The 27,736-nt window shown below is 41.5% G+C and overlaps 1 protein-coding gene across 8 annotated transcripts in view; it reads left to right on the forward strand.

Moving 5' to 3' along the window:
• Positions 1-24,987, forward strand: part of PBRM1 (polybromo 1) — a 56,741-nt gene extending 31,754 nt beyond the window's left edge. For 2 of the 8 annotated variants that reach the window (XM_059856287.1, XM_059856288.1), the window contains exons 18-29: positions 124-309; positions 1,576-1,733; positions 2,303-2,569; positions 3,947-4,092; positions 4,383-4,540; positions 5,223-5,406; positions 6,579-6,789; positions 9,196-9,397; positions 17,029-17,184; positions 19,423-19,493; positions 20,893-21,109; positions 21,851-24,987. In XM_059856287.1, coding sequence (XP_059712270.1) covers positions 124-309; positions 1,576-1,733; positions 2,303-2,569; positions 3,947-4,092; positions 4,383-4,540; positions 5,223-5,406; positions 6,579-6,789; positions 9,196-9,397; positions 17,029-17,184; positions 19,423-19,493; positions 20,893-21,109; positions 21,851-22,023 — 2,129 coding nt within the window. In that variant the 3' untranslated portion in view covers positions 22,024-24,987. Of the gene's footprint in view, positions 1-123; positions 310-1,575; positions 1,734-2,302; positions 2,570-3,946; positions 4,093-4,382; positions 4,541-5,222; positions 5,407-6,578; positions 6,790-9,195; positions 9,398-12,385; positions 12,530-13,221; positions 16,843-17,028; positions 17,185-19,422; positions 19,494-20,892; positions 21,110-21,850 lie in introns of those variants that run through there. The other 6 variants (XM_059856295.1, XM_059856289.1, XM_059856290.1 and 3 more) reach the window with 6 other exon arrangements.
• Positions 24,988-27,736: the final 2,749 nt, after the last annotated feature.

Below are 27,736 nucleotides of genomic sequence, written 5' to 3' on the forward strand. Positions count from 1 at the left end.
AGAGATGTCAGCAGCAGTGAAGCCTGATTAGTCCAGGCTCAAAGTGAGGCACTGACATCAAGACTCTCAGCAAATATGGAAATATGACATTACTAACATCTGGTTTTCCCTTTTTGAAATAAGAAGCTGAAAAGAGTGAAGATTCCTCTGGATCAGCTGGGCTGTCGAGTTTGCATCGGACGTACAGCCAGGACTGCAGCTTCAAGAACAGCATGTACCATGTGGGGGATTATGTGTATGTGGAGCCTGCAGAGGCCAGCTTGCAGCCTCACATTGTCTGCATCGAGAGGCTGTGGGAAGATTCAGCTGGTAAGGATGTCTTACTGCAGGACAACACTGGGGTGAAACTTCTTGTTTTAAGCTTCTGTTGGATTTGCAGGGACCCCCGTGGCAGGGAGGAGTGATGACTCTGACTCCATGTTCTCAGAAGGCTAATTTATTACTTTATAATACTATATTATATTAAAGAATACTATACTATCCTAAAGAATAGAGAAAAGGATACTTACTCAGTGCTAAAAAGCTAATAATGAAAACTCCTGACTCTTTCCAGAGTCTCGACACAGCTTGGCACCAATTGGCCAAAAAGTCAAAACAACTCACACCAGAATTCAATGAAACAATCACCTGTGGGTAAACAATCTCCAAACACATTCCACATGAGAAAAACAGAGGAGAAGCAAATGACATAACAATTGTTTTCCTTTTCTCTGAGGCTTCTCAGCTTCCCAGGAGAAAAAATCCTGGGAGAAGGGGTTTTTTCAGAGAATGTGAATTTTACAAGCTTCCAATTAGATTTTTTTTTCCCTGTGTAGATGTTATTTATTTTCTTTGCAGAACTGTTTGAACCAGTGAGTATTTTTCTGTCGCTGTTTCTGAGTTCCTTTTTTCTAAAGGATATTACAAACAGAAAATTCTTGGGGCAGCATGGGCTTTTTTTGGTGTTCATTTCTGCCTGCCCTCAAGTTGTAAGCCTTGCAGGGATGGGATTCTGAGTGGGATGGACTCCTTGTAATTTAGGTGCAGAAGAGCACTGTTTCTCTGTGCTGAGAAATCTGAACCAAAGATGGGCACAGGTTTCCTTTGATTTAGAAAAACAGTACATATTTGTAACTTCTTTATAAATCGTTGTTATCCATTTGAGTTTGTCATCACGTAATTTGTCTCAGCATAAAATGAAAGAAATAGTTATTAAAAAACTTAAAAACAAGTAGCTGAGATTCTTTAAATAATCAGGTGATTGTTATGTGGACTTCAAAGCCATTTCAAGGCCTGAAAGTCTAGATCTATAAATAAGAACAAATTTCTCCTTTATTTTGCTGGGTCAGGATTTACTGGAGAATTAACAATTGTCTGGCTTTTTAAAATAACTTGTTTTCCTTTTCTGAAAAGTTGAATATTTTCCTGTTTAAAAGCAGATTGCTCCTTGTATAAATGACTACATGGCTATTTGATTAATCAGTCAATTGCTAATTGCTCTTACTTGGCTCATGCACTAGAAAATGTCATTTTACATTTTTTTCTTTCCATCTCCCTTCTCTTTTTTTTTTTTTTTCGTTGTTTTCTATTTTAAAGGAGAGAAATGGCTCTATGGCTGCTGGTTTTATCGACCAAATGAAACTTTTCATCTTGCAACACGAAAATTCCTGGAGAAAGAAGTTTTTAAAAGTGATTATTACAGTAAAGTTCCTGTTAGCAAAATTTTAGGCAAATGTGTGGTCATGTTTGTCAAGGTGAGAGACTGTTCAGACTAATTTATAAAACAAGTCATGCTTTCTGCTATTTCCTGTACAGCTGTAGGCACTCTAACATAGAGGCATTCCAGTTATATCTAAATAAAATAGGACTTGCTTCTGTGGGCTGTTTGGATCTTCTTTGCTTTCTGAGATACGTGGTTCACCCAGGTGATGGAGTTTCCCTGTGCTGGTTGATTTGTGGTTATGGTCACCCCTGGCTTGCTGAATGTGTCCTTTTCCCAAGTCAAAGCTCAGAAATCTCGTGAAGGTGATTTCAGGCTGCAGATCTTGTACTTGTTAATGCAATGGATTAGGAAATGAATAAAACCTAACTAACTTTTCTCCCATGCCAACCTATACTGAATTAGCTCCTTCTCCAAAGGTGGGATCTCTTGTTTGTTGTTATTCTTGGTAAGACTTGGACATCAAACTGGAAGAAGAGAACTCAGCCAAAAAGGCTTCTGACAGAAGCATAGAAAAAACTGAAGCCATGAGAGGGAGTTCACTGTGTGTCTGTGGAGTGTGGGTGTTGCTGAAATATTTCATATTTTTCCTTCCATCTGCAGGAATATTTTAAATTGTGCCCTGAAAACTTCAGAGATGAGGATGTCTACGTGTGTGAGTCGCGCTATTCTGCAAAGACAAAGTCTTTTAAGAAGATTAAGCTGTGGACTATGCCTGTGAGCTCTGTCAGATTTGTCCCACGAGATGTGCCCCTGCCTGTGGTCAGAGTTGCTTCTGTGTTTGCCAATACAGACAAAGTAGATGAGGAGAAGCACAGTGAAACACTGGAGGACAGTAAGGTGGGAGAAAGTATCCTTCATCTCGAAAAGGTATGCAAGGGGAATGTTGATTGTATTTGACAGATAGAGAATGACAAAATATTAGCCCTCATGGCTTGGGTTTCACCACATCCAGACACAATAAAATACAAATGAATATAATATTTTTGTTATAAATTATATTTCAGACATTTGTAAGTTAATACAATCAAAATATAAAAAGACATAACAGAAAATAATGAACTGTGTAAATATTTCTTACAAACCTCTTTCTTGTGATCACGTGATGGGGTTGGTTTGGGTTTTTTACCACTTCAGAAAATTACAGTTTTACTGTAATGCTTGCCCTAAGCCTTAAAGAACCAGTAGACCTAAAAGTCTAATTTTAGTTCATGGCAGTGCTGAAATGCTTTGTTGTGCAGCATTTCAGAAGAACAGTCAGTAGCTAGGCAGCAGAAAGTAACACATAATATTCTATTGTTTGTGGCCTGTTTGTGGTTGATAACTAAGTAGTTTATTGTCAAAATGCTTAAGACTATTTCTGTCCAACATAGTGGATGAAATGGTTCATTTATTGTACCTAGAGTAAGAAAACAAATAAATTTAGGGAAGTGTATTAGAATCAGTTAAATTTAATTAGTTTTGTCTGAAATAAATTTAGAGCCATTAAAAAAAAAAGAGATTCATAAAATATCATATATCACTAAAAAAACCCATGAAAAATCCTCTTTGCATTTTCTAACAGAACCTGAGAACACAGTACCCAGCACATCCATCGTCAGCTTTTGTCAGACAACCAGTATATATTAGTATGTTTATTCACATCATGGCAAAAGATGGAATTAATTCTACTGAGAGAATGAAAACTCAGAGGATCTTTTCCTTCTATGCCTTGGAGAGGCAGCCTGTGTTTCCTTGGCTTTCTGGAATCCCAGGCTGAAAGATGGACTAAGGCACAATTTGAGTTTTTACTAAAAAGTAAGAAATTAAATAGGGCAGATGGTACGAATTTGTAAGTGGTACATGGAGTGTTCACATTATTGTATGAGAGACTTGAATCATTACATTTTTGTGTCTGTTAGCTTGGCCATTTATTCAGTTCTTGCTTCCCAAGCACTTTACTGGGCTTTAAACCATCAAAGCTGACAAGGCTTGGCTTGGTCAGTTTACTATGAAGAACTAGAACAACAAAAAAAAAGACCAAATTAGAGCTTTGTGAAATAGGAAGGCTTGTGACAGACATGGAGGGTATCTTTGGCTTTGCAGTTTTAATTCAGGAAACTTTTGCACACACATCTCTGCTTAGTGCTTACCTATTACAGTTAACATAAAGATAGAGCAAAGCCTTTTACTGGTACCTGACATCTTTTCATTCCTGTGCTTGGTTTTCCTCCTTGCTCAAGTTTCTAAATGCTTCTTCTCCTGCAGGACAAAGAAGATGTTCCAGTAGAAATGTCCAATGGGGAGCCTGGTTGCCATTACTTTGAGCAGCTCTGCTACAATGACATGTGGCTGAAGGTCGGGGACTGTGTCTTCATCAAATCCCACGGGCTGGTGCGGCCTCGAGTAGGGAGGTAGGGGCAGCTTCTTGTTTGCAGTTTACAGCTGTAAATATCACTTGGATAAAAGAGGGGCCGGTTGTAATAAGTTATAAAAGAAGGTGGGAAAAAATGTGGGTGAAGTGTTATAAGGTGTTGATAGATTGAGGTGGAATTTTAGCTGCCTAATAAAAACCTGGTCCAGTTGTACAGTTGGAATTGGCTGTTCTGTATTCATCTTCCACTGACAGTTTTCCTGAACATCCTGCTGCCTTGTTTGGGAGAAATGGCCTTTCATTTATGTTGCTGGGTTGGTTTCTTTGCAGAATTGAGAAGATGTGGGTGCGAGACGGAGCCGCTTATTTCTTTGGTCCAATCTTTATACATCCTGAAGAAACTGAGCATGAGCCAACTAAAATGTTCTACAAGAAGGAGGTGTTTTTGAGTAACTTGGAGGAGACCTGTCCCATGACTTGCATTTTGGGTAATTATTAACAGCTTTAATCTGATGGATGTCTTCTTTTCCTACCCAATCTGAAGTGATTAAAGGCTATGTGTAGACTTGATTCCAAGTACATCTTTTTCATTGAGGGAGGGAGGAGATACTATTCAGTGAGTTTGTAATGTGAATTCCTGCCTCTGGGACCTGTGATGAGAATTCACTACTAAGAAGCTTTTTTACAATAAGGGAATTACATGTATGATATGAAAGTGAACAGTGCAGCCAGAGAACAGAAAATTCCATTATTCTTGCATATTAATGTAATTACTCCAGTACATATTACCTGCAGAGTTGAAAGGAGGAGTAGGAGGTTGAAATTTGATTTGTTGCAGAAGATGATGGCTGTGTACTTTGTTTTGGAGTTATGATGCTGTGATAAATATGGTAACTGACGGTGATCATGGGGGCTTTTGATTTTGTGGGTTCTCTAGGTCTTGAAAGAAATCCAAAGGCTGCATTAAGTTGCTGTAGGTTTCTTTTGAGTGGCATTATTTGATTGGAATATCAATTGAAGTATTTCCGTAGTGCGCCAAATGCCAGGAGTCTTCCAGACTTACAAGACAGGCAAAAAAAAAAAAAACAAAAAACACCAGGACTTTCCACACTTCTAAAAGAAGATCTGCAAGTGTGGCTGCCTTCTTACCCAGCTCTTTCATTTCTGCAGGAAAGTGTGTCGTTCTGTCATTCAAAGACTTCCTCTCGTGCAGACCAACAGAAATCTCTGAAAACGATGTTTTTCTTTGCGAGAGCCGCTACAACGAAAGCGACAAACAAATGAAGAAATTCAAGGGCTTGAAGAGGTTTTCACTGTCTGCGAAAGTTGTAGATGATGAAATATACTATTTTAGGTAAAAATGTGGGGGGAAAGAGAGGGTCACCTGAGCACTCTTCTGGATTGTAATGGACTGGCAGCTAAGCCCCAACCAGCCTCTTGGTCTGGAATAGGGGAGACAGTCTGAAGGGCAGAAGGAAGAAAAACTCCTGGCTCAAGTTAAAAACAGTTGGAATAGTGGAGCAAAGCTACATGCACAAACAGAGCAAGATAAGGAATGAATTCCTACTTTTCATCAGCAGGCAGATGTTTAGCTGTTTCCTGGGAAAGCAGGTCCTTGTACCTGTAATGGTTACTGGGAAAGACAAATGCCATAACCCTGACTGTACCCTGTCCTCTCCTTCTCCCCATATTTTATTGCTGAGCACAGTGTCAGAGTATGGAATATCCCCTTAGCTGCTTTGGCTTAGCTGTCCTGATTGTCTCCTCTCCCAAATCACTGCCCAGCCCCAGCCTGCTGGGGCACAGAGTGGGAAAAGGAAAGCTCTTGAGGCTGATCTGTTCAGCACTAATTACAGCAGGTTGTGTTATCCACCCTATTGTCTCACAGATACAAAACAAGGCTCCTCTCAGCTCCTGTGCAGGGAATTAACCCCATTCCAGCCTGACCCAGGACATCCACAGAAGTCAGAGGTGTAATTTCAGATAACCACACGCTTGAGAAGAAATGCAGATGGCATCAGTCTTTTTATAGTCTTAATACCAATGGATGTTTTCTTTTTCTTCCTCTGACTTCAAGAAAAGCCATTACTTTATCAGATTGGTACATTCTCTTGGATATTGTGAAAATACTTAAGTCATCTTTATGAGTAAGGAAAATCTTCTGGTGAACATTCATATTAATAAAATAAGAATATTAAGTTCTAACTTAAGTAAAATGTGAAATGTAAGGAAGCTGTGGTGTTCATTTCTACAATAGAAGGCAATTAAGTACTTGTACTGAAATCCCCTCCTAACTCAAAAAATCCTTCTGACAAGTGACTGAAATGAGCACTGGCCATAGACACAAAATTAGTTCTGCTCAGGGTTCTCAAAGGAAGCATAGGCACATCTCAAGTCACCTTTGTTTCTATACTGTTCAGTCAGAAATTAAGAAAAGTTGATTTTTCTCTTCAAAAACAAGTTCTTTCTCCTGTAAGGTATGAGTCTGTTCTCAGCTGCTCTTTGTCTTCCTCCTCCACCTTCCAGAAAACCCATAGTTCCTCAGAAAGAGCCATCTCCTCTCCTGGAAAAGAAGATTCAGCAGCTGGAGGCGAAGTTTGCTGAGTTGGAAGGAGGTGATGAGGACATGGAAGAGATGGGAGAAGAGGAAGGTGACATGACTGAAACACCTTCTATGCCTCAGCTTCAGGCCCCCTTAGCCAGTGATTTGGATATAATGCCTTATACTCCACCCCAGGTAAGGACTTTGCTTCAGGAGCCCTTAAACCTTGATATTCCACTTTCTTTTCCCAATCCAAATAAAGAAAGTAAAATTTTATCATATACAAAAAAAGAATTTATGCTGAAGTTTACAAGTGTATGGAGTAAATTGCACAAAACAATGTTGGCAGGTGCACTATGATATCCAGGTGATAGTTTCATTCCATTAAAATATTTTTAAAGAAGATCATTCAGCTGAGGAAAACCCAGGGTACATTTTTATGAGGTTAATCATGAGGTTTTCTGTGACACTTTTTCAGAAGTATCAGGTCTTTATATAAAATTCAAATACAAATTTTCTTACACAAGGCCTGGAATTTATGTTACTGAGTGTGGAAGCAGAGTGAGGAGCTGCTTTAGCTGGAAATTCAACTAACCAAAAAAGTTTGTTTGCTACTGGATTAAACCCTGTATCTGTGTCACATACTCCCACATCCAAGCTAATGCCAGTCTTGAAGAGGCAATGGGAATGATCTGCTGGGAACAGGAGGGAGTTCCAGACTCTTTTGTGACCAGCAGTGTGGATTTCTGCTGCATTACATTGAAAGGGTGTGACCCCGGGGTAGAAATGTCTTTGGAAGTTGTGAAAGACTTGCTGAAGTTGAGAGCTTTTGCCTGGTTTGAGTGTGATGTTTTGCCTTGTGGGTGACCACCAAGTGCATTTTCCCTTGCAAGGTTGCTCACTGCTCTTGTTAAACATGCTGAATTTTATAAGCAGCTTGAAAATTCTTAAAGAGTATTCCAGTAGAAGTGGAATTTCATCTAACAACTATTAAACCCCAGAAGTTTTAAACTTTTTTTTTCTTCTGCCAACAAAGAAGCTCTTAGGTGTTTATAAGAGGAGACAAGACAAGTGACTGTGTGGTATTGTGGGGCTTGGCAGATAGGTGGGTGATGCTTTCCTGCTGCAGTTTGCTGTGAATCAAGTCAAAGTACTTACAAAAAAAGATGTGCAGCTTCATTGTTTGCTTCAGCAATGGCTGAGAAAAGGCATGAAAGGGGGTCCTGGTTGGTTTCTTCTTTTAACAAGTCTGAAAGTAAGCACACAGTTACCTGGCTCCAGTGGAAAAGACTGTTCTTTTAAAAATGTGTGGATGGGAGATGGAAAGGAACAGAGAATGCAAGAACCAAATTTGGAATTCTTATGATTTCTCCAAGTCCTGTTTGCCCTTTCAAACTGATTGTAAGGCTTTTTGATTAGGTTACTGTTATCAAAACTGTTGCAAGAACTATATAGGCTAAAACAGCTGGTAAACTTGTAACTCTCTATTTGCAGATGTATCAGAGGCCAAAAATTTAATTATATTTCCCTCTTTTTGGTTTGAGACTTCTCCATCTGCCTCTGTGGCTTGCCCAAGAAGCCAGGATGGAATTGTATCTGCCCTGTGTATCATCCCAAACCCTGTGTGGAGTTTTCTCTTCACTTGCCCCAGTCTTTATGTTTATAAAGAAAACTTCAAGGGTGGATTGCAAGCTAGTACAGTGAAATTTGGAATTACATTGAAATGGGCCTCACTTAATCTTGTTTAAATTGATAAGCAAGACTTTTTAAGCATCTTGGTATTACTAAAACTTTGTTTTTAGCTGAGAGGAGAGTGTTGAATTGTGGGGTCAAAGCAGCAAGTAGGAGGAGTCAGTAACATGGTCAGAATTTCAGGAGAGGAAGGAAGCAGTTGAATGTAGTTTTGTTTCCTTTTTTGCCTCCACCAGGTACTTGGAAACAATGGCACTTTTCAAGATGTGACAGATTTGTAATGTTTGGGCTGTGAGAAAGGCCTTTGAGGGTTTTGATGTGGTGATACATTTATGGGTCCTATTGGTCAGAGTATGGATGAATTATGGTCTCCTGTGACAAAGATGGGTGGAAAGGCCTTCAAAGAGGGGCTCCAGCTGTGGTATCTCAGTGTAGACATGTCAGAATAGGTTCATTTTTTGGTGGTTGAAAACATTGAGGAGCTCTCAGTGCGGGCATCCATAGCAGGAAAAGCAAAGGTGCAGAATTTTGGTTGCTCATCAGCATAAGAACATGATGGGAATATGTGGTGCAGGAAAACAGTGATCAACAAAACTGGGCCTTGGTTTTTCAGGGAGAACTGACTACTTATGTAATGAGAAGTGAACACTGGAGAGAAAGGAAGGTCTGGCAGGCAAAATAACATTTAGAAGGTGGAATGAGGGAGAGTAGGGATTATAAAGGCAAAGGAGGAAGTGGAGAAGCATTTTCCTAAAATGTGTGATGGCAAATAAAATATTTTACACAACTCGTGTTGGCAACATCTCTGAACAGCTCAATGGACAAAATCTGTGACATGACACAATTCCTTTTGTTCTCTTCTGGCCTTCTCTTTTGTACACTTGTGGTCATAACTGCTTTTTCTCACAGTCCACTCCCAAGTCTGTTAAGGGCAGCACCAAGAAGGAGGGATCAAAAAGGAAGATCAACATGAGTGGGTACATCTTGTTTAGCAGCGAGATGAGAGCTGTGATTAAAGCTCAGCACCCAGACTACTCCTTTGGAGAGCTCAGCAGACTTGTAGGAACTGAGTGGAGAAACTTGGAAGCAAACAAGAAAGCGGAATATGAAGGTAAGTAAAAACTGAGATGCTGAACTCTTTTCTGCCTTTTTTCTTTCTCAGCACTTTCTGTTGTTCAGATGACAGGTTTAATAAAAGAAAATATTTATGTTTGTGTTCTGGACATACCTTAAAGAGAAGTTCATACTGAGAGATGGCTGAAGAGGAGCAAAGAGCGTGTTTCAGTTATGTAGAGCACAACTGATAATTTAAATGTCTTTGCCACAAATAACCAAATTAACAAAGTCCAAGAAAATGGGGACAAATTTGAAGTAAAGGGGTCTGGAGCTCCTGGGCTAGAAGTCAGTTGGGAAAATATTTTATCAATGTTTCCTTAAAGAAGGACTGAGGAGTATTTTGGACAAGAAGCTCTTGAGAGCTGTAGCAGCAGGTAAGAAAGGCTTACAGGGGAGTGGGGAAAAGTTCATTATTAACAGTACTGGAGTCCTAAGAGGCTGTGTACTGTAGTGCAGATATGACCTATTGTTCAGTACGGTATTAATCAACTGTTGTAACTCATTTTGTTGAGAGATTTTGTATCCCGAAGGAAGCCTAGGAATATTTTATAATCATGAGTTACTTTAGACCTATCTTTTCCCCCTTTCCTCCCTTCTTTTCCTCAGTTCCTTCCCTCCTTTCCTTTCTTTGTCTTCCTCCTTTTCTTCCCTCCCTCCTTTCCTTCCATTCCTACCCTCCCTTCTGATAAATAGTCACTGTGTTTTAACTTTTATTTGATTGAAATAAAATACAGCTGATCTTTAACAGCCAGCCCTTAGCCAAGCCAAATACATGGGTTTAACATCCATAGTTACTTCTCTAGTTAATAGAATGTCAACACTATTAACTACTGTATTGATGCAACTTTATTTTAAAAAAATGCTCCTTTGGATAGGAACATTTCAACACCTGGGAAAGTTATGGCCCAGTTCAGTTCTAACTTTGAAAATGAGATTTGATAGGTTTTCTGCACACTCATAACTTAAAGGCAGCTTTGATCTTGAGGCTGGAGGCTTGCATGCTGTCCCTGTCCACTCTCAGCCACCTCAGTCCTTTCTGATTTTCAGTAGCACCTCTTTGCAGCTCTGGAGGGAAGCACAGCACCCTTTGCTCTGTGCAAGTTTGCTTTGCAGATGCTGAGAAGGGAAACGGTAATGCTCTTTCTTTGTGAGACTGCTGGGGCCTTACTTTGTTCTGTAGTTATTTCCTTTTCACCCTTCTAGGTGCATGTGTGATCTTTTTATTGGCAGATGCCTCCTTACAGCCTCATCCTTCAGCAGGAGGATGGCTGGCATGTCACTGCTTCCTTGCTTAGAGCAGCTTGAAGTCCTGCCCTTCTGCGGGAAGGCTCTGTTTGTCCACCGTGTTAATGATTGTCTGTGTGCTTCCATTTGAATCTTCCTTCTCAATTCAAATTTTCCAAAGCTTTTGGGGTTTGAGCTGCAGTTTCCCTGGCTTGGTGTCTGCCCTGAGCTAGACTTACTTTTACTTGGTTTTGAGGGGTTGGGATGGGGTAACAAAGTGTCCAAACTGTGTTTGCTTACCATGTATGAAAGGAGAGAAACTCCACTCCTTCCACTGTGATGAGTCAGAATCCATGTGTTCCCTGGTGTGGATGTGAACCAAGGAGCAGGGAGTGGGCATGGTTTGACATCTCAGTGGAAAAAAAGGGCGCTGCCATTTTCTGGTGAGAAGTCGTTTACATTTCTCACCAGAAAATGGCAGCGCCCTTTTTTTCCATTTTGACCCACTGAAAATTTCATTTAGTTTATGTTCAGGTTATCAGTTGGTTTCTTAGCAGTAGTTGAGTGGAGGAGAGGCTGTGTTGGAAGTGCCTGCGTGGCTGAATAAAAAATAAAAAGGATTGAAGGAAAGGCCTGTTGTAAGGAAAAGCTCTGTTTGAAGCAGGAGGTCTCTTCCCTGTCTCTTGACATGTGATGGCAATGTTTGAATGATCTCAAGTCCTGCCCTATGTGGTTTGGGTTTATTACTGAGTATTAGGGTGAATGCTTTAGGCTGAGCTTTCAGATATCTCCTCCAGTTCCCTTTGGCAGTGTTATTCCATTTGTTACTTCTGTGGCAATCAGGGCATGGAAGGGGGCTAGGTAAAACTTGAGTACTGTCCTACGTCAGGTCCTTCTTCAAACCTCAGCACTCTCAAGTCTGATAAAGCTGAACACTTGGCAGTAATTACTCATTCATCAGAGTGTCTCTTTTGCTTTTGTCTGACCATTTTTTGTTTTTTAGTTGGCCAAAAGTAGGTGAGAGTCAGAACAACTGCTTCATCTTTTCCCAAAGTGCTTGCTGTGCTCTGGAGAGGATTTTCTCTTTTTTTTTTTTACTTCAGGATCTACCTTTAAATATCTTGTGTATTTTGTGCTCAACTGCATCTGAATTGCCTGTATAAATGTAGAAGTTTCTCTGCGTCACCATCACTGCCTGAAATTGCAGAAGTGGGAAGAAGGAAGGAAATGCCTTTGGAAATGAAACTGTTCTTTGGGTGTATGGAAGTAGTGCTAGAAGCTGCACAAACAGGTTCTAGAGGAGTCAAAAGTGTGATAGATGTTCAAAGTCATGTCCTAGAGGAAGCAAGTAACACTGGCAGGATGCATAACTTAATCTCCTTGATGAACAACTTCTTAGTCTTCATTTGACAGAGGACCTTGGTTGCTGGTTTAGTGGCAGTTTCCATCTTTCACCAACTGCAAGAGAGAACTCATAGCCCTGCATTCACTGTTATTAAAAATTGCTGGAGATATATTCTGCATCCATTTATTCTTCCTTGTTCCTCATTGTGCCAGTCAGACACAACATTCAGAGTAAACGAAGCAGGAACTTGCATGCCCCCAAAGCACCTGGAGTGGGCATTCAATATTTCTCCTTTTTTGTTTGCTTGGGTTTTGGTTTTTTTTTTCTTTCTTCGTCCCATGACCCTTTTCCCTTCCTTAATATAAAATTGTCCTCTGGTCAGATTACCCTGCAGTAGATCTTTTGTTCTTGCAGTCACAGTGAGAGACTTGATTGAGATAATGACCAGATTCATCGTACAAAGGACACACATGACCTCCAGTGAGCAGCACAATGTGAGTTAGACATCTTCAGAAAAAAAAATAACTCATAGGGGACCAAACGGGGAAATGACAGAAAGAGGCAGAGAAAAATATTTTTGGTTTATCAAACTGCTGCTTGTTATGTTCCAAAAGCTAAGGACCAATCTGCACTAGGGAAACTTTACAAGTGCTCCCCTATTTTGCCACCACTCCTCAGCTGCATCAGTAGTAAAATACACGGGGAGCCCAGAAATGACCGTGCCACCAGCTGGCACTGCTGTCTGCTCTTTGCAGCATTCTTTAGGGCACACCTGGCAGACATGGGGCTTCAGTTCCCACAGCAGCTGGTATAGGATCCACCCAAGAGCTGCTGGCCTTGGCTGCGGCTGGTTTGGCTGAGCCAGTGGTGTCAAAACAGGGAATGTTTTGCCATGCCCTAGTGCGGACCGAGCCTGGTGCTGGACTGCTGCTTCATGTTGGTAACACTGGTGTTATTATCATCAAATTTGTTTTTTTAATTTTTTTAAAATTTTATTTTATTATTTATTTTAATTTTTTTTTTTTTTTAGAAAGAGATAAAACTTTGTGGAATATTTTTCATGAAAGGTTCTCTAAAAGTCTTAGCCGCAGCCACATGAAATCAAATCATATGCTGTATAAAAAAGATTCATCTGTTCTTTATATTTGACTAAACTATGCCAGTGTCTGACTAGTCCTTTTTAATGAACAGATAATATTTTGAAAGTCTGGGTTACAAAACAGAACTGAAAATCTAAAATACTTTTACAGAGCGGGCAGCTAAAGTTGCTGAGCAGCAGGAGAGAGAGCGAGCAGCACAGCAGCAGAATTCCTCCCCCCGGGCAGGCACTCCTGTCGGGGCTCTTATGGGGGTGGTGCCGCCACCAACACCAATGGGAATGCTCAATCAGCAGTTGACACCCGTTGCAGGTAAAACGTAGGAGCTATGACCATTTTTTCCTCATCCACTTTATCAACCCCCTTCATAACTCTGAACAAACACTCTCTTGGGTCACGTTGGAAGCAAAAGCTCAAACTCTTCAGTCCTTCTTCATGATGAACGTGCCTAGTGCAGCAGTGGCCTGGTGTCCAGGGAAGCAGGGTCCCTCCTCGTGCAGTGCTCCTGTTCTGGTAGTGTGCAGTCGTGTTTATTCACTCTGCCTTGCAGAGTTCACCTTCAGCCCTGCTGTGGCAGGAGGCCAGCAGCTAAATAGTCTTCTAGTGCATGCAGCATCTGTGGCAGTGGTAAAGCAGGAGGGAAAATGTTGGGGGCTTAAATATCAGGGAGGTGAGAGGCCAACAGAGTCTAACCCAGATTTTAAATCCAAGCAAAAGCTTTGTAGAATGCCTTGTAGGCACTGGTAAGCAGAACAGACCAGGATCTAGAGCCGTTGCAGAAACAAAGACAAAATGACAACATTGCTGGTTTTATCAGGTTATTTTTCAGAATAGAACTGAGCTTGGAGAACTCTTCCACGAGGTCCCTGTTGCTGGGTGTTGAGCTCCTTACCAGTTGTAATCCGGCTTGATTTCATAGGGAGTATGCTCGGAGTAAGTATTTTCAGGATCAGATCTGAAGACAATGTAGTCCACTGAAGATTCTTGTATGGAAATCAGCCATACATGGGTGAGAAAATTAATTAGGTGTGACCTGATAGGTTGTTTTCCTTCCCCAGTTTCTAATTAAAATAAGAATTAAATCACTCCAGTCAAGGTCAAAATAGTGCCGAGTAGATAAAAATGAATATTTGGAGGGTTCTGGGTTTGAGGTTTGGGGTCTTTTTAACTTTCCCTTAAGACATTCCAATTATTCCATTTATTCTTTCGTCATTTTTCTTTTTCTTTCTCATCTCACAGGCTGTGGCCTTATTTCAAGCTGACAGCCTGAAGTGTTTTTCATCACAATCTCTAAATCCCTGTTCAGTAAATAGGCTGCATGGATGTTTAACTGAAGGCACATTCCTTAGTTGGTTCATGATCTCCAGGTTATAAAGCATTTATTTACACTGAGTTGCATTTTTCTTTTGGCTTTTTTTCACTTTGTCATGGTAATTTCCCTCTGAACTGTTTGCAGTTGGTGTATGTTTGTGTGTGTGTGTGTACACTTATCTGTGCATATATTAAGAAAAGGGAGGGGGAAAAAAGAGTTTCCCAGTGCTGATCTCTTCTGTGAATAATTTACTTCAATCTAGAATATGTAGAAATACCATCCTCTTGTGGTTGTGTTTTCTTAGTTTGCTTCTTGGGTTTTTTGGCACTGAGTCACTTTTCCAGTTTTTGGAGGCAGGTGTTGATGGATGGTAATTCTTGCTGTTAACATTTCCTTAAAACTTCCCCAAAAATGTGCATTCTGCCAGCTACACATGCGACCTTATTTCCTGTGGCAGCAAACCTCTACTTCAGGCCATTGTCTTATTTGAGCAGATCAACACTCAAGACTGTTCACTTTGGCTTTGGGAAATACTTCCTTAAAATAGATGATGGAGCAGATCCTTTTAAACTCCTTCTCCTTCTGTGGCCCATTTGAAAAACACAGTCTTTCGTCTTTTGGTTTTCACACTACTTGGAAGTATCTTGTTCTGTTTGGACTTCTTTCACATCCTCTTCCATCCTTGGATTGCTAGTTCAGAGAGCTTGTCCATCACAGAACTTCTTGATGGCCCATGGGGCCAGGAAATCTGGAAGCCTTCTGAAGTGTGTTTCTCTTAGTGTGCAGCACTTTGGTGTCTTCTACATTTAGGTATTGCAAACATTTATTAATCTTACATTGCCATAATAAAAAACGAGAGAGCAAGTAATTTCAAAGACATTCTAAATCACAGTTGTGGGAGCTGGAAATAGTTTGGCCATGTTTGGTAGTTTAAAATAAAAGTTTGCAATTCATACATGGGGTGAAAAATGGCTGCTCTTACTTGGAATGAGCTACAAGAAATGACTTCTCATGGAGGTTTGATGGCACCTTTATTAGCCAGTTGTTGAGTATTTTAATTCGAAATGTAGAACTAAGCTTCCATGATTGATTAATATGGGTTTGATTCCTTGGAGAGTTTTCTGTTTGTTTGAAAGCTTCAGAAGTGCATTAACTGCTCTGAAGATGTGTCAGCAGCTCGGGGTGCACTGGAGGTACCAGGCAGTAGCTGCAGTGTGAGAGCTCTTCATGCCAAGAAGGGTTTTGTTGTATTTCTTATTTTCCTTTCTCCATTAGAAATACGGATTTCCCTGTAATAAAGAGGTACAGATAAGGTTCCAGATATTTGAAATATGTACCTACAGCATGTTTCACATGTCATTCTAGGTGCCCTGTGGAAAATGAAGGCTCGAGGGAGATTAGTTCTTTATTTTCTTGTTGTTTTCTCCATGTGAAGCTTTTGGGATTGGAGGTTTCTCACTTCTGTAACATCATGAGGAAGGTTTAGCTTTTGTTTTGTAGCTACTCCTCCTATTTAGACCCTAAGCTTGTTACAGCTTTGTTCTCAGTCAGAACTGAAGAGAGTTTTTGGCCAGTCTCATTCCAGAAATCTCTGTTTTGAAAGTTCCTTCTATGAATCACAGGGAATGTGGCAAAGACTTGATGGTTTCTTAGGGCAGACTGTAGAAGCCCCAGCAAATCTGCATTTCTAACTTACCTCATCTCTCTAGACCTGCTTCTGTCCTCTGTCATCTTTTCATTGTCTTTCCAACCCCTTTCCTTGCTTACCTGGCAATGCATCCATTTAAATTAAACATTCCAGGGCCCAACAAGAATAGTGCAGTTACATGGATAGCAGAAAACTGAGCCAAAGCCAGAGAAAGCTCTCAATATTCTTCCCGTACATGCAGTAAACAAAATTTTGGAGCAGCAGGACAATACAGTGTTTGCAGTGTCACTGATTTTCCTCTAAAGACACCTTGCAGACATGGACAGTGGAATTCTGTGAGGGACTGCAGGTGCTCCTTTAAGTCCTTTAACTTCAGTCTAATGCCGTGAGTGTAAATTACTGCAGTCCAGCACTTTAAACCCAAGTTTAAAATTTGTGTTACTGCCTTAGTTCATTCTGGAGATGGTTTAATAAAAATCACCCATCACTGCCATTAGTTTCAAGTATGTGAATGTTGTAGGGCTTTTGTGCATCAGTTTTGCATGTGTACTGCAGGAAAATGTCTGGGGTTTGATTTTTGTGGCCTCTGAAGTAGCCCACAGAGCAGGGCTGTCCATGGGGCTGGCCAGTCAGTGTTGTGTTTGTAATCTGTATGCAGATGGCAGAGCTTTAAGCTGTATTAAAACTGCTTGCATTAGTAACATTTAATTGTGGCTGAATTTATTCCTTGTGTTAACATATCTGAGTATTCAACATTTATTGCCCCTTGAGAAACATACAAATACACTAAATACTAATTCATCAAAAGTATAATGTTTCATATTTATTTTTAGTTTTTGTTGTGGTTTTTTTTTTTTGCAAGATACTAATTTAATATTGTCTTGCTGTACTAAAGGTGCTTTTTTTAATGTGTGTGTGTGGATAGTGCATGTCTGTGCATACTGTGTAGACCATATTGCATGTTATTGATGCATGTTTGAAATTTGTTGTGTCCTTCAAGGCATGATAAGTGGCTATCCACCGGTGCTGCCACCTTTGCAGGGCCCAGTTGATGGCATTGTTAGCATGGGCAGCATGCAGCCACTTCACCCAGGGGTGCCCCCACCCCACCAACTCCCGCCAGGTATGCCAGGCATCCCAGGCATCCCAGCACCCGGTAAGAGCCTCATCCTCATTCCCTCTTTATTTCATTGTCATGTACTTGGTTTGACCCATTCTTACAGGAGTTCTCTGCAGCTTGTTCTGGTTGTGCCTTTGGTTTGTGAGCAGCAGCACTGCTGAATGTGAGGGGTGTGCAAAACACTGACACTACAGCAGGGCCAGTAAGCCCTCAGGGAGAGGGTACTGGAGAAACTGGTGCTGCTCCAGCAGGAGGTTTGTTCCAGCCAAAAAAGCCTTGGTGATTGTACTTGAGTTTATCAGAAGTGTGAAAAGGTGAAATCAGCCTGTTCATATCCTTATGTCATTTGAACAGTGTCTCTGCACTCATCCTTTTCTTATTTGAAGTGAGCTTATAAATGAAATTTATTGTTCTCATTCCTTACCAAAGTCTTTTTCAGTGTGTTAATGTCAGACTGCACTGAAATGAGCCTGGTCATGTAAGACTCCTTGGCCACTGGGGCAGTGCTGTGTTACTGTAAAACAGTGTTCAGCTGATAGAACAGTGACTGGGAACATGTGGGGACAAGGTGAATTCAGTATTCTCTGTGGCAAAATTTTGAATTGATTTTTGAGAGCATTTCGACTGCATTTGCTGTATTTTTGCCACACTTTATGAAAAGTGAGGCTTAAATGAAACAAATATTTTGCCAGTGTTAATGCCATTAATGTGTCCCAATTAAGGGGAAGAACATTCATCTGCCCTCTGTTCCTGTTTCCTGCTGATTCATTTTTTACCTCTGATAACTCATGTGCCTGTGAAAAAGATGTGCCATCCCTCTGTTCAGCAGTAAACAAGCTGTGGACAAAATGGTCTCATTTTCCTCTCCCTACCCCCTTGCAAGTGTGTTTATCAGAAGCTCTGTTAAGAATTTTATCTGTACATAAATGATGTGAGTTGGGGAGTTTTTGTTTGCTTGCCTGGTTTTCAGCACTACCCTGCAGCTTGGCTGGACTGTGGATTCCCTGCCATGGCACCTGGAGGGAGCAGCACAGCAGCTGTGCAGTGACACTTAGCACACATCAGCCAAACGTGTGGGAGGTGAATCCAGGACACTGCATCCCTCTGAAGGGCTGGATGTTTGTGTGTCAAGCTGACAGGATGTGGATTAGCAAAGAAACAATGTCTGGGAGTGAAGTGGTGCTGAGCTGGGCGCAGCAGGCTGAGGGTGAAGCTGTGCTCTGATGCTGGGAAGGGGAGGGTGCCCTCCTCCAGAGCCCTTCCTTCCCTTTGGACCAATTCCAAAGCTTGTGTTGCCAATGTTTTCCCAATTTCTGACATACTGTTGGTACAGATGCATTTAAAATGGGAGCTGTGATCAAATGGAAAGTGCATTTGAAAAATGCTTTAGTGAGTGAAACCCAGTGGCACATCCTTTGATCACTGATACAGAAATCATGCATTTAATTCATGGAAATTAAATCCTCAGGAAGAGCACAGTTAGTCTGCAGCTTTTCCAGTGGATGAGCATGAGAAGTGGCACAAACAGAAAGGAAAGCAGCAGCACACATAACTTTCAAACATCTGTATGTCAAATGTCAGGAACTGCATGACTCTCACTTAGATCTTTACATTTTTGTATGTAAGACTGACACAGTTGTGCTGCACTCTGTGCAGTAGGGAGAAGTCCCAATATGCTTGAGAAAAAGAGCTTTTGTTTTTTGGCATTGATTTCAAATATTCATTGTTCTGTATTTAAGGCTATTGAAGCTTAACTTGCAAGTTGCATTTTGTATTAGTGAGAAGTAACAGAATTTGTGCAAAGGCTTGAATTTCATCCTGCTGTGAACATATTTTACAAAACTGAACACAAGGAAATGTTAAGTGTTGCTAAAGCAGATCAGCATTTCCTTTCTTAAAGGAGAGGACTTCAGGAAGATCCTGTCAAGCCAAAGGTGTATATTAAAAACGAAACGATCAGTCAAGCAATCACTAAATAACATGAAAAACATCTGAAAAGCAAAACCTATTCAGTGTGCATTTCTCTAACTAAAATAACTCAACAGGCCACATATCAGTGTTTGGTAGTTGTCATGTTGGCTTTTTTTTTTTTTTTTTCATTCAGAAACTTGTAAAGTTTTTTATTGGGGGTGAGGGGGATATTTGAATGTTGTACATCTACTTAAAATGACTGTGAGCAGTGATATCAAAGTATAAATTCTTGCTATTGAAGACCAAAGAGGTATTTGTCACTGCTCTGAAGTAAGACTAATTATTTTATATTTTGGAATATAGGTGTTATAGGCCAAAATGTGTCCCCTATGGTAGGCACTCCAGCACCAGGAGCAAGTCCTTTTGGACAGCAGGTGAGTCATCTTTGCATTATTTATGGGGCTCTAAGGCTCAGAATTGGCATTTGAGCAACATCCCAGTTCAGACATGTAGGGATGCACAGAGGCTTTCCTAGGGAGAACAGAAATGGAATGTTCTGATGTCTTTAGAACCACTTAATATCTCACTCAGAGAGTATGTCTGTATTTGATGGTGGAATTGCTGTTACACTCAGAAGGTTGGTCCAGTGAGGTAACTTCAGTATAAACAAGGCAGTGTTTTGTCTTATTTTTCTGCTAAACTGAGTCATTTCAGCATAGTGGGAAAGTGCTGATAATTTAGGTTTTGCATGCTTTGTGACTCCGAGAGGACACTGCCCATTTTATCAGCTCTCGATGAGTAGGTAAAAAATATTCATATTTCACAAACTGATGAAGCAGATGTTCATTGGCAGTTCAGAATTTATGACTTTGGATAACTGTGATTATCCAAATTGTGATTTGATAACTGGATAACTGTGACCTTCTCGGTGATTAATGCAGATTAACTCTTCAGGACATTCCCAATTTTATTGACCAAATTTTTGCATCATAAAGAGAAATGTGTTTTTGGCTTGAGGGTGTAAAGAAAAGGAGGGAGAGGGGCAGATGGGAGTGGTGGGGGAATGGTTTTAAACTAAAAGAGGAGGGGTTTAGGTTAGATGCTGGGAAGAAGTTGTTTATTCAGAGGCACTGACACGGGGTGCTCAGACAAGCTGTGGCTGCCCCACCCCTGGAGGTTGGATGGGCTTGGAGTGACCTGGTCTAGTGGAAGGTGTCTCTGCCCATGGCAGGGGGATGGAATAGGATGAGCTTTAAGGCCTCTTTCAACCCAAACTATTCTGTGATTCTATGAGTACCAGAAATTAAGTGGTCAAGTGTTGATGTCATGACATTGAGTTATTCCAGATGTCTGTCCTAAGAGTTCTAGTGCTGCTGGTTAATCACAGTTCTGGGAATACTTCTGTGGGACTGGGAATTTTCCTGCCTGAGATTTTTGACAGAGATTCTGTGGAAGTAACCCAGTTGTCCAAGGATCCATGTCAGTTTGGGTTAGATGTTTTAAATTTTGCACTTCACAGACCACATTATTTCAGATCAAATTGGAGAAAACATGAAATAGAAAGGAGATAAGAGGTGTAATTAAGGTTAGAAGAGATATGGTGATGATAACCAGAGTATGTTTACATAAATCAGAAATATGAACAATATCTGTTGAGTGTGAAAGGAAGTGCCAACCAACCATTCACTGTGCCTCTCCAGGGAAATTTCCTCAGGCTTTTGCACATAACCTCAGTTGAGACTGCATTGCAGGAGGATGCCCCGAGGCTGGGGTGTTCCCTGCAGTCCCTGCCGTGCCCTCTGGGGTGTGACCCCTGGCCGGTTTGCCTTTCAGATCGGGATCCTGGGCCCGCCGGGCCAGCAGGCGCCGCCGCCGTACCCCGGGCAGAGCCCTGCCAGCCAGCCCGTCATGCAGCAGCCCAGCACCCCCATGTTCGTGTCCCCTCCACCAAAGACACAGAGGCTCCTCCATTCTGAAGCCTACCTGAAATACATTGAGGGGCTCAGCGCCGAGTCCAACAGCATCAGCAAGTGGGACCAGACCCTTGCAGGTAAGGCTTTGGCTTCCTTGTAACCTGTTATTTTTGCTTTCATAGAAAATGTGAAATACATCTGCTGTTTGCTTATTAAAACGTACACATGTAATTAATTCCTAAGGATAGATGTACAGATTGAGAATATATGTGTTATCCACAGGCAAATTCCACCAGTGTGGCATAAACCTAAGATTTAAGCCCAATGGTATGGGCTTAATTACTCGGAGCAAAAGTAGAATATCCTCTGTTGTAGAGTTACATTTGCCTTTCTCTAGAATAAGCCGTGAGGGGTTGTATTGCACTGAAAAGTTATGTAGTTGTTTGCACTGGGTGTTTTGGTAATTTGCACTGTTCACATGATTTGTATCCTATGACCTCATGGTCTTCCCCTTTTTTGCCCCTAAGTGTTAGTTAGCCCTGGTGGTCTCTTCCCTGGTCAGTCCTTCCCCCTGCCCCTCGCCACCTATATCCCATTGGTTGTGGTCCTCCTCCGGGGTATAAAAGTCGTGTTCCCCCCCCACCCCCAATCAGGCCACGTCCTCTTTCTCCCCTGGGGAGTCACCAGAGCCTGAGGTGTCTCCTGGCAAGTCAATAATCAGAGGACATTGGTCCCACGTGGAAAAGAGCGTTTCCTGTCTCTGCGCTGTCTGTGTAAGGCTGTGTGGGCTGGGGTCAGTGGCTGCCGGAGCGGCCCCCGACAGCCCGTGCAGGCACGGCCTCACAGTGAGGTGATGGAGCCCTCGTTGGCTTTTGCAGCTCGCAGACGGGATGTGCACCTGTCCAAGGAGCAGGAGAGCCGCCTGCCCTCGCACTGGCTGAAGAGCAAGGGCGCTCACACCACCATGGCCGACGCGCTGTGGCGCCTGCGGGACCTGATGCTGCGCGACACCCTCAACATCCGCCAGGCCTACAACCTGGAGAACGTGTAGGCACAGCCCAGCCCCGCTCCGGCAGCGCCAGGACAATGGCTGGTCTAGTTACTGGGTGGCAAGAGATAACCAACAATAATTTGTATTGCATTTTACTGTACATTGCAAGACCATTTTTATATAAGGACACTTTTAATAAGCATATTTCACTTTTTGTTATATTAAGTTGACTTTATCAAATACACAGATTTTTTGCATATGTTTCCTTTGTTTGAAAGGCGATTTCATAATTGGTTGAGTGTAGTCAAGGATTCATCTTTCTTATACTTTATTGCTGAGAATCTGATGCCATTGTTTTTATATAAAAAAAAAAAAAGGAAAACAAAGTATTTACAGGTTGATACAGTGGAATGTGAAGTAGTCATAGTTTACATCCTATAAGAATGTGTGTACCTGTGCTTGTGTGTGCTGGCCACTTCGGGCAGAGCTGCCCGGATGTGAACAGGGAGGATCTCTTAAAAGAAGCTGAAGGTAAGATGTGCTTTGGCACTAAGGAGAATTGGCATTCCAAGTCAACACTGAGGCAGCTGAGTGGGCCACAGCAGCCCTGGAAGTGCTGGTGTGGACGGGACAAGAGTGTCTCGACTGCTCATGTTGTCCAGTCCTGTCCAGTTATTTAACTGTGTAGCCAAGGCCATTGTGATCCTAAATCAGTAACACAGCCCCTGTGCTGGCAGGCCCTCAGAGGAGAAGTGTTTCATCTGCCATGGCCTGTGCTGGGGGTTCTGTGATGTCCCCAACACCCAGCAGTGGGACAGGGAAGCTCCTTCCCTGGGAGCTTCTATCTGTGCTGGGAGAGGCTCGCAGAACTCAGAACCAGCCCAGGTCTTGGAAGGTAAGTTAGAGGAGAAAAGTGGAGTTGTTCTGTTAGTGAAGTAATGTGATGTTTTTTGAAATTCACACAATTGGGCATTGTAAGACATTTTTGTATGCTTTCTTTAAGTGTATTCATTAACCTTAGTGAAAGTTTTGCAATGCAAATTGGAGTGAAATTTGATGCTCAAATTAACTTGAAAGTAAAATACTACTGTATGCATTGTATGGTATGTGTAAGGTCAGCATACTCAGTACATTGGAGAAATAGAATACTTGCATTGCAGACTTCAAAGGGTTTGGGGTTGTTTTGGGGTTTTTTTCTTTTTTTCTTTTTTTTTTTTTTTTTTAATCTAAGTAAAGTAGGTATCGACTCTTCTTGCCAAATTTCAAGGTTGTGGCTGCCTTCTGCTAAAAACTTACCTGTCCTCAACTAACCAACCTTTTGGACTACAAAGTTATTTGTTTAAAGGTAAATCCTTTCCTCTATTTAATTTTGGAAAAAGAATTAATACTTTTGGATTGCTTTAAGTAACTGGGAAAGCTCTATGAATTTGGGAAAAGTCAGCAGGAATGTGGGCACTCCAACTCAGCTCAAATGAACTGATTTACTGTTACACTTGATTTATGCTAGAGATGCTCATCATGTGGAAATGAGTTTAAAGTCTGTTGGTACAGAATATTTTCATTTAAGTATATTTGGCAGAAGGTTAAATTAAATATTTTCCTTCAAATACTGTATATCTTGGGGTTTGTTTTGCTGATGTAATTAATACTCCTGAGGGAAGTGACCTTGCAAGTAAAAACTGTGATTTAATTTTACTGACCAATTCTTCTCCCTCTCCTATTGCAATCTTCCAGTCATTGCACAAAATACCCCAGGTAATTACAAATAGGCACTTAAAGTTAGTTTAGGTCACATGTGCAATGGATGTGAAGGAAATGAGCAAAACAACATAGAGGAAAGTGACAGTTTTGAACTCTACAAGTAGCACACCCATGGTACAGAAGTTCTTTACTGGCCTTTGTAAATTTCTAATTTTATTTAATAAAGTAGAAGTTGAATAGTCTTAGACCACCCCTATAAAATGTGTTTAAGTTACCATAGGTTTTGCAGGTTTTAGCCACAAAGATGGGATGTGGAAGTGAATCAGGCAGCAAAATCCTAGTTTTTGAGCATTTGGAACTATCATGGATTGTACTAATACACCACCAGATTCTCCTACTTCTCAGCATTAACAAAAATTACACCAAAGAACCTGGGATGAATTTTAATTAAATTATTGTTTTATTTATTTTCTTTTGAGGACTGGATGGGGCTCCCTTTGGAGCCTGTATAACTCAGATGTTTAATTTATCTGAAGGTCAGTGATGAGCAGATGTGCAGCACTGGCTCTCTCCTGCCGAGCAGCTGAATCCCTCCTTTCACTGCTCTTTCTGGCCCAGGAGCAAGAGATTGGAAGTGCAAACAAAACCTGGCTCCTCCCTCAAGGCAGTGCAGAGCACTACCACTAAGCCACTGGGCTGGCCCTGATCAATTATTTTAAGCCTTATTTATTTCAAAATCGTTTCTCTCTATACTGGAGGCATTTCAGTCGATTGCAGTGAAATTTAGGATATAATGGCTACAGTCTAGAATTCAAAACCAGCAAAAGAAACTTTTCTCACTCTGGTTTAAAAAAAAAAAAAAAAGACATGTCTGTCTGTCTCTTTTTCTCTCTTTGTGGGTGTTTGAGCCCCTCATCTGTTTTTCACTGCCGTTCATTGTACTGGCGTAAACAAAACTTTCATATTAAAATAAAAGGATGTGTGGCAATGGTTGGCTTCTGTGAGAGTGGAAAATAGATAAAACCAGGACAGGTATTTTCATAAACCAGTTGGAGACAACTAATAAATATTTGTTCTCTTCCTCAGTCCTTCCCTTCCATGAGAAAATTTACTGTTTGTGTAAAAATTCAAAACGTTGATGTTGGTGACTTTTTTTCAGCATATGTTTTTGTACCTGGTTTATCCATGCTTGGCTTTTCATTAGATCTTGTACTGCTGAAGGCTGAGCTGCTAACCAGGTTTATAACATGTATGTACCATCACTTTGTTTACCTGAGTCTTTTTAATTTGAATAAAAATAGTTTGCAAAGTGTTTTGGATTAACCAGGTTTGAATGTTCCATTAAGACTTCTGTTAGGATTTTATTTCAAGTAATTCTGGCTGTAGCTGATCCAGATGTTCTCAAGTCCTTGGTACATGTGTGCTTGTGTGTGGATAAAATATCCTTTTTCTATTGACCTGTGTATTTTGAGGTGTTCCTGTAGCTGCTAAGAACAGTGGTGTTGGAAATGGAGGCACCACGAGCATGAGCAGTGAACCTTGAAAAATATCTGAAGCATTGGGAACCAGCTGAGTGGAGGTGGTAAGATTCAGTCAGTCCCAGATGCCCCCTTATTAATTGGTTTGAAAATAAACAGCAAGCCGTAATTTCATATGGAAGCTAACATGGTTCAGGACTGTCTTTCATGTAGCTGTTTAATAGAGGAAATTAGATGAGTAACATGGAAAAAGCATCTTTTACACAATTCAGTTAGAACCAAGGATAGAAATTTTCTGTACAAATGCAAGAAAAATTAAGTGATAGGAACCTCTCCAGGTGCCTGGCATAAAATTTACAGAGAGCTATTTAAACAGTCAGAACACAGCATTATTTAATTAATACAGCTGTGTTTTCAGCCTGGGGGATAAATTCTGCTTTTCATACAGGCTGCCAGCTTCACAACACTTCTACCCTTCTGTTGCAGTTGCCCAGAGGAAACTAATTTTAATCATCTTCCACATCTTATTTGCTCAGTCTGAGATACTAAAGATTAACCATAAATGTATGTAGCTCCCTCTTAGCTACAAGTGCACAAAATTGAAGTTTCAGAATGTCTGGGCACTGAACATTGTGTGAGCTCTGATTCAATGAAATTTTGCTTCTTAAAAGGAAACCTTATATTAATTTTGCCAACTGCATTTGCCAGTGAGTCTAATTTGACCCTCATCTTTGGTATAAAGCAGCAGCATCCAGTACTGATTTCAGGAAGTTCCTCAGGAGCAGCATTCATCCCACCAGTGTTGGGAAGATTATTTCCCCTTTCTCTGAAGGAGCTGGGGATGGCCAGGAGCAGAGTGCAGCTGCAGTTTGGATCTGTGTATTAAGTCCAAAGTGAAAGCATGCCTCCACTGATGACAGGAAGAGTTTTGCACTGAGGAAAAATTCCCCAGTACATCAGATGGCTGTTACTTCCTTTTGCTGCTTTTGAAAAGCTTGGACAAAACTGCTGCAGCCCTGTGCCAGGGAGGAGTGCAGGCTGGGCACAAATACCCTTCCTTGACCATAACTTCTTTCAGCTCTTTCCTGGCTCACCACAGGTTTTTCAGCAGATCCTTGTATGCACAGCTGCAGGGGAATGATCAACAGGTCCATTTTTTCCACAGAATCATTCTGGACTGGTGGTGGAGTTGTCCCCTCTCTAATGCTGGAGTGGTGAGCAGCACTGCTTGTGCGTAGGTATCACTGTTTGTTCACAGGTGACTTTTTACTGCTGCTGCCTTACTGAGATGAATTTTTCCATGCTTGGTATCAATCTTGCCCTGACTTCCACAGTTGGAAAGCTTGCAGCAGGAATGCTTTGCTGAATTTCACCCCGAAGCTGTTGCTGTGGCCATTGCAGAACACATGAGAATGCTGTTGGTGGGTGCGAGCTGTGCTCCAGGCGGACACTGCTGAATTCCCTGCAGAAGGAAGGGATGTGCTCAGCCCTGGAGCTGGCAGGGCTGGAAGTGAAAGCTGTGACCCTGGCTCACTGCAGCAGCCTGGAACAGCCACACTGTTGCCTGAGTGCCGAGCCAATGGAGAGCTCTTGCTTCCTCCCTGTTCCCTTTGCCACAGCAGATGGATGGGGGAAGCTGGAGGATGGGAGTGAGACAGAGATATGGGAGCCAGAAAGTACTGGGGAAGGTAAAGAGCACAGAGTTAGGAGTCAGCAGGAATAAAACTGCAAAACCAAATGAAGGCTTTGGTTGCTGAAGATGGGATGTAGTTTAAAACTGATACTAAATCCCTGAGTGTGCTCAGCTGTGGAATGGGCTGGAATTTTGGAATGGGGAATTGCAGCTATTCTGATTTCCAGCATTAGTGAGAGACTGGCAAAATCTAAAAATGCCAAAGGGTCAGTGCTAGCAAACACGCTGAGGATTGGAGACTGCAGCTCAGATTTCTAAATGTCAAGCTTCATATTCTGTCATAACAGCTCTGTGTGCCTGAAGTGGTGCGATGCCAATTCAGAGGATTTTATTCCTGCAGCGGTCAGTGACACAGAACTCCCTGACACCAGACAGCTTGTGAGTGACTGCAGCCTCCCTCCCTCTCTGTTGACCTGGCTGGGGACATCCCAGAGATCTTCCAGATGTGCCTGGCACTCTCAGCTGCCAATAGGAAACAGTCACTGCAAAGCAAGAGGTCTGAAGTGAGAACTGAGCTTGGCTGACTGTCTGTGGAACACTCTGCTGCTATTACAGGAGTGCTTCAGGGAAGCCTCAGGAAGTTTTCACAAAAGCCCCTCAGTCCAGGGAAATAACTAGGGCACAGGGCTCTTGCTTAAAAAACCCCCATATATTGAAAAACTTGCTTGTTTTATGATAACAGAGCACAAGAGATTTTCAAAAGGCTCAGGAAATAAAATCAGATGGAGCTAAGGCTCAGCAGTTTTCAAAATCTGGCTTTTTCATTATTGCTTTATTCTTTACTGCTACAGTCAGGATTGACTTCAGCGTGATGGTCTGTGACTGCAAAATCAGCTTGCTATGAGTTTTGGGCTCTACCTTGGAACTAAACTCAAAGGTTCTTATTCTAGAGGAATAAATA

This window comes from Haemorhous mexicanus, chromosome 11 (assembly GCF_027477595.1).
Source record: "Haemorhous mexicanus isolate bHaeMex1 chromosome 11, bHaeMex1.pri, whole genome shotgun sequence".
NCBI lineage: Eukaryota > Metazoa > Chordata > Aves > Passeriformes > Fringillidae > Haemorhous > Haemorhous mexicanus.